The sequence below is a fragment of the Marmota flaviventris genome, chromosome 2 (genome assembly GCF_047511675.1).
Source record: "Marmota flaviventris isolate mMarFla1 chromosome 2, mMarFla1.hap1, whole genome shotgun sequence".
Taxonomy (NCBI): Eukaryota; Metazoa; Chordata; class Mammalia; order Rodentia; family Sciuridae; genus Marmota; species Marmota flaviventris.
Genome location: NC_092499.1, coordinates 11,367,693 through 11,377,607, shown reverse-complemented (window position 1 = coordinate 11,377,607; position 9,915 = coordinate 11,367,693). Strand labels below are relative to the sequence as shown.

The window sequence follows — 9,915 nt, the reverse complement described above, 5'->3', positions numbered from 1 at the left end:
CTCTGTGTTGCCCACTGTCCCCATGGCAGCCTCCTCACCTACCGATGTCCACCAACACTGAGCAACACATCCAGGGTGAGACCAGCCTCATTCCCTGTCCCCAGAGGGGCATGTGTGTGTGTGCGTTGTTTCAACAGCCCCCCAACCACACCAACCCCAGCTTGAGGGGTGGATTATTAGACAACAATTAAGGAGACAGTTGTTCTGGGCTGAGCTCCTGCAGCAGGTCCCAAGAGGCCACAGAATAGATGCCACATAATCAGAAGAACTTTAAAGAAGCAGATAAATACCCACAGAGCAGCATTTCCTGAGAACAGACCCTAGTCCACCAGAGTCAGCTGAAGAAGGAAGGACCATCTGTCTCAACCCTGAAAAAGAAAGGGGACTGAGTAACCTGATCCCACCCAACCCGGGTCCCCAGGGGTCCTGCTTCCTGGGTGGCATGTGAGTCTGCAGGGCATGGACTGGGTGGTGCCAGCCTCAGAGTGGCCAGGCCACCAGGGAGGAGCCCTGCCCTCTAGGCCCAGCTGGGCTGGCACGTTAAGCCGGGACCCAGTTCCTTCTGTAATTTGGGAAAGTGTCCCAGCCTGAGTCCTTCAAGCACTGGCTTTAGGCCCCTGTTGTCTGTGACAGGCAGAGCCAGAGCCCAGGACTGAGGCCATCATGCTCCTCTGCAGGACCGCCCAGAAGCTCTGCCCACACCCAGCAGGTCCCTCCTGGTTCCCACCAAGCTGGTGAAGTCCCCTCTGGGGCTAATTCTCCCAAATAGAGTCATAAGCCCTTTAATGACAGTTTTTAGAATTTAAAAGATGGGGTCAGAGGTCAGAGGCTCTGGCTTCTTCCTCCCCTTCCCTCCCCTGAACCCTCAGGTGGCAGCTGACTAGGTCCTCTCCTGTCCCCTCCCACACAATGCCAGGGCGAGGCCACATTGAGATCTGTGGGTGGCTTCCCAGGGCTGTGGGCTGCAGAGGCAGGAGGAGGCCACTCCATGAGGGCACAGGCTCTTCCTAGGGAAGCACCAGGTGCCACCAACCACAGGTGCCAGCGATTCTCGTGGTTTAGGAGGAATTACTGCTCATGAGTCCAGAGAGGGACAGAAGAGTGGGTGAGGGGTTGGAGGAACAGGGTGAGCCATGAGGTCAGGTTGCCACCCACTAGCCATGGGACAGTGACAACATAGGAGATGGGTAGCAGCCGTGAACCTCGATCTTCTCCTTGGGGCTTGGAAAAGCACAGATATCTGCTGAGGGCATCACGGTGCTGCCACTAGGATTCAGGGGAGAGACACTGGGACAGCACTGCCCAAGGAGTGCCCTTGTCCCCACCTGCTCTATTCAGGGAGGCCTAAGGCCTTGTGTGAGATGACTCCCAGGCCAGCTCCAATGTGGGCTGTACTGGCAGCAATGAGTTCAGGGGCTCAGAGAGGTCTTACAACCTCACTCAGGTCACACAGTTGCTATGTGTTAAGATCCAGGTCTTAGGACACTCACGTGTCACTTCATTCTGGGTGAATGATGACATTCATATCATTGGAAGTGTATGTGCAGGTTGGAGGTCCCTATGTAGAAACCTAGAGATCCTGTTTCTTCTTCAGGGAGAGTTCAGACCCACTGACAGGTGGTGCCATGTGATGGCAGAGATGTGACTGTTCAGACTGTAAAGAGGACCCTGTGTCAGGACCCCACCTAGGGCGTCATGTCCACCCTCCTCCCATGAGAGGTGAGGGGTGATGCTGAGATGGCCCTGAGGTGTCAGTGTGGCCACAGGAGAAGGGGACCCCGAGCCCTGGGCTCCCAGCTACTTCAGCCCAGCAGCCTTGAGGGTGGAAGGGGCCACGGCGCCCCATGGCAGGGCTGCTCCAGGACAGCCTGGGCCACCCACCAGACCTCCTGCTGTCCTGAGGACCCGGGGGGACCCTGGAGGAAGGGCCAGGTGCACGTGCCCCAGTGAGAGCCCAGGCAGGGCAGGAGGGCTGGGGTTCCAGGAGGGCTGTGCTTGCCCTGCCACAGCCAACGCAGCCTGCCGTGACCTTTAGGAGCCATCCCTGGGGCCATGGCACAGGACTAGGGAGAGGGGACATAGGGTAAGTGGCCTGGGGGCCTGGGGGCCTGGGGGCCTGGTGGGCTTGAGGGAGAGACAGTGACACAGAGCCCCTCCTGCTCACTGGGGACAGGGGCTCTTCCAAGAGGGGACATGTGAGCCTCCTGGGCAGCTATGGAAAGACAAGGACAGAGGTCAGGTCCTGGCCCAGCCCATTGAGGAAGGCTCCTCACCACCTCCTCCAACCCCCCTAGGACATGCCCTGTGAGGCCAGCGGCCAGGTCTGGTGAGGGACAGTGTGGAGAGAGGGGTCATGGTCACCTCCCTGCTGTGGCTGTAGTCACAGCTACTCAAAGCCAGGGTGTGAGTGGCCAGGTCTGGGGGCACAGAGGGTCATGGTTGGATGTGAGGTGTCCCCAAAGTTCATGAGGGAGACACTGCAGAAGGTTCAGAGGAGAAATGAGGGTTGTGAGGACCTAAAGCCGATCAGTGAGTCCTCCCTGAGGGGGTTACCTGGGGGTCACTGAGGCAGGTGGGTGTGGCTGGAGGGGAAGGGCACTGGGGACATGGGGTGTGGCTGGAGGGGGAGGGCACTGGGGACATGGGGTGTGGCTGGAGGGGGAGGGCACTGGGGACGTGGCTCTGGGGTTATGTTTGTGTCTGGTCAGTGGAGTCTCTCTGTGCTTCCTGATCACCACCTGAGCCTCTTCCCTCCCCCCCACTCTTCCTCCATGGGGGTCAGCCTCACCTTGGGCCCTGAGGAATGGACCTGGCTGTGTGTGCACTATGACCTCTGCCTCTGTGAGCCCCAAGTAAACGTTTCCTCCTCTGAAATTGTCCTGGTAGGTCTTAGTCAGAGGAGCACAAAGGCTGACTAACAGGTGGGGCTTCTTGGGTGGGTGTGGCCAGCGATGGGTGGGAGGGGGCATGAGGTGCTGAGTGGACCCCAGGCTTCGGGCAGCTGTTGGGCCACAGACCCCCTCAGAATTCCCAGACAGGACTTAAGTTCTCAGGATGGACATGCCCAGGGCCCAAAGGACATGGTTTCAGCCAGTCACCATTGAACAGCACACACCTGACACAGTGTCACTGAGAGGTGCTGTGACCTGGAGTCCTCTCATGACCTCAGGACACACAGGGAGACACAGAGACAACAGCGTCAGGGTTGACCAGGCCAACCATTGTTTAATGTCATCTGGGAGGGGCCCAGCAAGGCAGGGACCAGGGTCTGGCACCCAAGGTGGCTAATGTTGTGTGGGGTTCACCACCTTCCCCACAAAGAGGGGGCTCTTGGTGGAGTGCTCAATGATGACCATGAGGAAGGGCCTGTCGAATTTCACCTCAGGGGGAATAGAGTGTGGTGTTATTTCCATAATGGTGGCCCCCGCAGCCTCTGTGCCTCTCTCATCAATGGTCAGCTCAGCCTTATGCAGGGCCTGGAGGGGAGAGAAGCAGAGGGGCTTTGAGGTCCTGCTGCCCCACCCCAGGCTGCAGCAAGGCCCCACGTGGGAGCCTCCTACCAACAGGACCTCACCAGGGCCTTCCTGCTGGACCAGCCTGTCCTGTCCTAGGCCTCCCTGTGGGTCACTCAGGTCCCCACAACCCCATCTCAGCCTCTGCCTGACTCAGCCTGCTGCCCTCCCCCTCCTTTCCTGACCTCCATCTCTCTGGGCATTCAATGTGACCTCAGGGCACAAGAGGAAGGCCATCAGCCTCCATGTCACCTCCACATGTATCCCCTCCCCCTGTAGGGCTAGGAGCTCCACAGCACAAGGACTTTGGTGGTGATATTCCCAGTGCCCAGACCCCTATAGGAAGCCACCCACATGAACCTGCAGTTGCCCTTGGTCCCCTCCTGTTTTCCCCAGCAAGTGGCCCACTGGACTCAGGAATGGTTCAGATTACTGGTTCACAAGTAGCTCTAATGTCACAGATGGAAGATTCCAGAACATTCTATGAAGACACTGAGCCTAAGCCTCTGTGTTAATGTGGGTAAACAGAAGCACAAGGACTCCATGGCCCTGGGAAAGGAAGAGGCCAAGGGTGACTGGGCCCCTCAGAGGAAGTCCTTAAAAGCACAGGAGGCCACATCCACGGCTCTGTCCTCCTCCCCTGTCAGAGCTAGTGAAGCTCTGCATCCTCAGGAGGACCCACCTGGCCCTTGCTGTGTCCCTTGGCCCCTCCCTCAGCCTCAGGCCTGAGCAGGCCCCCACCACTCTGGCCTGCAGACCCCTGGACTATGGCCATCCTCACCTGGGAGACCCTCAGGGCAGCGTCCTCCGTGATCCCAGACAGGTCAGCCTTATAGCTGAAGACATTGGTGATGCCCAGACTTGTCAGGACAAGCTTCAGATCGATGGTTCCAGAGATGCTCAGTTTGGGGAAGTGTAAATTGATGGAGCTAGTATGCAGATAGGAAATGAGGGGTTCACAGAGTCTCTGGGGTTCTGCTGGACCCATGGTGCTCTGAAAGTGTTTCTATTCTGATTGGTTATCTTGCTTAATGCCCTGTCCCCACCCACAGCCATCGAAGTCCTTTGACTTTTACCTTTAAAGTAAGAAGTCCTTTTACCTTTAGCTTCCTGGACACTTGGCATGGAGAATGTTCCCGTCAGTGGGAACATCTTGTCCTGTAGCCCCTGCTCACCCCCTCCACCAAGGAGCCTTCCAGGCAGACAGTTTCAGAGTGTCCTCCCAGAAGCAGGTGTCATCCTGTAGCCCATGGTCACACCAGCCTGCCCAGCCAGAGCCTCCCTGGGGACTGTGGCCCAGGGCATCATGGGTCAGTGCTGCAGGACTGAGGGACACAGGCTCCATGAGGGAGAGGATTGTCACCTCCAAAACCCAAGGATGCAGGCTCATCTGCTTGTCCCCAGGGACCTGTGCAAAGCCCAGGGGCCTGTGCTGAGGCTGCACACTGGCACCGAGATTCAGGGACCAGTCCCAGGATGCACTGCACTCTGTTCCCATCCCAGGTACAGGGACCTCAGGAGGCTGGGTGGGCCAGCAATGGTGACCATTCAAGTGCAGCTTAACCTGCACATGTGTGTCACATCTGTCTGCAGTGTGCCGCCTCCGCCAGTGGCTGGGCTCAGGACAGTGCACCTGCTCTGTGTCACATACCCAGCTGTGTGGCTCCTGGGACAAGTGGAGGAGCCTGAGATGCAACAGAGAAACAGAGCCTGTGGGAACGTGCCCTGAGCTCCCAGCGCTGCCTGCTCCTGTTCTGGGCCTTTCCATGCAGGTGCTTCCCCTGTGCACCTCGGCCGATCCTTCAGGAAGTCCTCCCTCTTGCTGCCCTAACCTGCAGGCCCAGGCCTTTGTCCTTGATTCTGCCACAACATGTGCTAGTGAAAAACCAGCCTCTACCTCAGAGCAAAGCCTGTCCAAGAAAGGGGGTGTGACCCTTGTCCTTGGAAAGACCCACAGAGCTCTCCTAGGCACATACCCACCCTGCTGAGTTGTTTATCTACAAATAGCAGGAGAGATCTGCTGAGCCAGGTGTCCCTAAGTCAGTCAGGCTAGGTGGGGATCCATAGCAACCCCCTAGCAGCCACCAATCAGCATGAGTCAGGGAAATACCTGGGATGCCAGATGACCCTCCTAGTAGTTTATGGTGTTTGATAACGTGTTGGAAAACCATGTAGTTCAGCACGTACACCCCTCTTGGCTTAAACCAATCATTTCAAACGAATCCTCCTTTTGTACTAGCCAGTCACCCCTACCCAACTTGTTGCTGTCAGTGAATGTGCTAATCATATTTTAGAGTTGTTGTTTGATTTTCCCGCGGTGTGTGATGATTTGCTAAGAGATGCTGTGATGTATGTGGGGGGGTCCCTGCCTTCACCAAAGAATGTATAAAACTGCTGCAAACCCTAGGCTTGGGACCTCTCAGCATCACCAGTTGATGTGTGCACGCGGAGCACTGAGATAGCTCGCAATAAATGCCTCTTACATCTTGTTGCTGTCATCGATCTTGGTCTCTGGTGGTCTTTTGGGGATCCCAAATTCAAGCATAACACTAGTGTCAGTGCCCCAGTGAGGCCCTGGATATTGGGAGGGGACCATGTACATTCTTGGGAAGAAAGTCTCCCCTCCAGCTGGATCTGTGTCCTGCTCTTTGACCACTGTCCCTTCTCAGCTGCTACCTGAGCTGAGCCCTGGCATTTCCTGTAGCACAGGGTCATTCACTGTAGCTGTGGCCCCAGGGATGGTCCCCCCTGCTGCCCATGCTGTCTTCTGATGCATTGGTCCTGAGGGACCTTGAGCCTGTGCCTGTGCTGTCCAGCGGGTCCCTGCCTGGACTCACCTGCTGTGCCTGTTCTTCAGGAACTTGGCGAGGATTTCCTTGGTGATGGTGTCCTCCAGGTGCTGCAGTTTCCCCTCGTCGGGCAGGAGGAAGATGGCGGTGGCGTTGCCCAGGTAGTCCATCTGCAGCACCCAGCTGGCCAGTGTGGGGCAGTAATGCAGATCGAACATGCCCTCGCGGTTCATCATGGGCACCCTCACGGTGGTGGTCTCGTCCACATGGAAGTCTTCTTCCTTGGTGTGATCTACCTCGAAGGGTTTCTCCCATGTGCCTGGACAGAGGCAAGGTGGACGGCAGCGGGTGGGATGGAGGCTTAGGTGTGAGAGGAGAGCAGAGGCACCCTCAGCCTGCCCGGGGGGAAGCTCCTCACCCACCTCTGCTCCATCCTGGGCAGGAGGGCCTCCAACCCCTCAAGGATGGGGATAGAGAGAGGGGTGTTCAGGACTAGAGGATCAGCCGGGATTTCTAGATCCTGCAGGCTGCCATGGAGACGCCTCCTGACTGTGCCCAGTGAGCATTTGATTAAAGTTATATTTTTATTGAAGGGCGGCTTGGGATTAAGTGAAAGCTCTGGTCCTAGTCCTACAGTGGGTCCTCTTCTCCTGGACCTCAGGATCCTTGTTGATTGGCAGTTCAGTTGTCACTCAGGGCAAACATTCAGTGCACCCTAAATCTGTGTCCTGGACCATGTGAGTAGCCCAGACAGCGCCACAACCCACCACTGCTGGGTAACAGCTCCTCACCCTCTGGGCCAGCAGACTGTGGGTAGGGGACCCTGAGCCCACATGTCTCAATGGTGCTGGGAGGACTGAGACCTGCCCTAAGTCCAGCAGAGCTGGCCCTTCAGTTGTGCTGATGGTGGCCTGGGGCTCTGCATTGTAGAACTCTGCCCAGGAACAAAGGAGCCAGAGTGGGTAGGAAGTCACCTGGTCTTGTGCTATTGTTTAGGTGTGGTGTCCCCCATGATTGGGCCACAGCCTTAACCTAATCAGTAAATGAATCCCTGATGAGATTAACCCAGTGGTAACTAGAGGCAGGTGGGCTCTGGCAGGAGGTGGTGGGTGGTTCGGGGGTCCTTGGGGGTGTGGCTATGGGGTGTATATGTTGTCTCTGAAGAATGGAGTCTCTCTCTGCTTTCTGATCACCATGTGAGCTTCTTTGCTCTGCCACACTCCTCTGTCATGATGTCCTGCCTCACCCGGAGCCTGAAGGAATGGAGCCGGTCTTCTATGGACTGAGACCTCTGCAACTGTGAGTCCCATATAAACTTTTGCTCTTCTAAAACTATCCTGGTTGGGTTTTTAATTCACAGTGATGAAAAGCCCAATAAAACACCTTGACTTCTCAGGAATCCCTGAGGCCATTGTCCTGGGGCAGTGGAAGCTGCCTTAGGACCTGGGTCCTGTGGAGTCCTAGCAGGTGGGCAGGCTGAGGGTCCATGGCAGCTGCTCAGCTCAGACGGTCCTAAACAATCCGATGTGTGACTTGGGTACTCCTTTCAGACCTCACAACATTGTCCACGACAAGATAGGACAGTCACATCCCAAAGAGGTGAGATGGCTCATTCAATGACAAGGCCATTGAGTGGGGTAGGCAGGATGTGGACCCAGGTCCTGCACACCCCCAGCTGCCACACTCCACATCAAGAGTTGTTCCAAGGACTTTCCATGAAAGGCCACTCCCTCCCACCACCTGCCACAATGTGCATCAGTGGCTCTCTAGTTAGGAAACATTACACGTGCCCCTCCCTTCTGGGGTCCCCAGTGAGCAGGAGGACAGTCAGGACTCTGATGCGTCTTGTAGAAAAGTCAATGATTTTGATGGTTTTATCAACTCTTCCCTAACTTAACTGAAGGTGGAAGACATTTCAGGGCTTTGGCATGGAAGATTGAGGAGCCACTGTGAGAGGCCCTGCCACAGCACAGACAGTGCTGCCAAGGAAAGTTCCAGAACTGGTGGATGTAAAACAGCTTTGGGGTTTCCATGGGAACCCACTCAGGCTGATTGACTCATCTTACCTTTAAAGAAAATGTAGTTCACCAGGGCGAGAACTGAGCCTCTGTCCAGATCTTTCACCAAATCCACAATTTTCCCTTGGGTCCCTTTCTCCACATAAGTGTTGATCTGCCTCTTGGCCTCTTCGGTGTTTGTGAAGTTGGTGGAGAAGGCCTCTGAGTGGTACAGGTTCTTGACATCCTCCAAGAACTTGTCCAGCAGCTTCAGATTGTGGTCAATGAAGAGGCCGCTGCCAGTGGTCAGCTGGAGCTGGCTGTTGGGCCTATTGAGGGTTTGGAGAAGATTCTGGAAGCCCTGGTGGATGTCAGCCTCTGAGGTCTCCGTGAGGTTGAAGCCCAGACCCTCCAGGATCTGGGTGTGAGTGTCAGCCTTGGTGCCCAGCGAGAGTGAGGCCAAGGCCGTGGCGATGCTCACAGGGGAGAAGAAGATGTTGGTGGTGTTGGACTCATGGGCCAGCACCCGGTAGAGGCTGAAGGCAAACTCGGCCAGGTTTGGGGCAATCCTGTGGGAGGCTGGGTGCTCCTGGTCGGGCTTGGATGCATCTGTCTCCTGAGCATCTTCAGCCAGGGAGCCAGCAGCCAGGCAGCTGAGGCCGGCCAGCAGCAGGAGGCCCCACGAGATAGAGGACGGCATCGTCCTGCAAGGCAGAGGAGATCAGAGGCCTGAGTTAGGCCACAGTGACTCTCTCTGGCTTGGACGGACACCATGCAGAGCCACCAGGGTGTAGTGAGCTCCAAGACGGCCCAGCCTGTGCCAAGCCCTTCCTCCACCTGCATCACTGCAAACCCCCAGGGAGACGCAGAGCTGCCCTGAGCCCTAAAGGGTGTGAATTCTCTGCTTCCTTCACAGTCCTGTGGGGACAACTGCTCTCCTCCAAAGCCTAGAGGGGTTCAGGTACATGTCCAGGGTTGGCCAGCAAGTGGACTGGGGGACCAGCTCAGGCACTGGCCGGTAGGGTCCTGAGCCCACCCCCTTGTCCCGTCCACTTGGCAGCTGCAATGAACTTGAGGCCACGTCTTGTGGGGAACATGCTGCCTGCAGAGGAAGCACCTTGCACTTGGACCCCTTGAGGACATGTGGAGCTGTATTAGAGCCCCCAGGGGCTGTCCCCACCTGACCCTGACAAGCCTCAGCCCTGAGTGAAGAGGGGCACGCCTAGGCTGCTCTGTGACCTCAGCCCCAAGGTGGGCGGGCATCCTGTGTGGTTCACCTGCTGACACTGGGGGAGCTAGAGGGCCCTGTCCCTCCGCAGCTGTGTGGGCCAGGACAGGTTATTTGAACTCTCTGCTCCTTGTGTTGCCCCACATATAAAGTGGGGGTTCTTGGGACAATTCAAGAAGTCTCAACCCCAAAAGTGCACTGAAGGGCTCCGAGGGAGTGTCCCCTTGAGGGAGGGGCTGGCAGGTGTTTCCACCTCAAAGCCTTTGGGTGACAGGCTGTGAGGGTCTGTGATTCATGGCTGAGGATGAGGCAGTAGCAAGGGGCAGGGCCTGTGGCTGGACCAGGAGGAGGAGGCTCTGCCTAGAGGTGGTGGAGGGCAGTGTCACCCT

At 56.8% G+C, this 9,915-nt stretch overlaps 1 protein-coding gene across 1 annotated transcript; it reads right to left on the bottom strand.

The window, feature by feature from the left end:
- Window positions 1-3,284: 3,284 nt before the first annotated feature.
- LOC139703282 (alpha-1-antitrypsin-like protein GS55-MS) lies at window positions 3,285-8,998 on the bottom strand. Its single transcript, XM_071606496.1, has 4 exons — window positions 8,368-8,998; window positions 6,350-6,620; window positions 4,294-4,441; window positions 3,285-3,476 (listed from the first exon to the last, which is right to left on the bottom strand). Exons 1-4 carry the CDS (start codon window positions 8,996-8,998, stop codon window positions 3,285-3,287), a joined length of 1,242 nt encoding a protein of 413 aa, XP_071462597.1.
- Window positions 8,999-9,915: the final 917 nt, after the last annotated feature.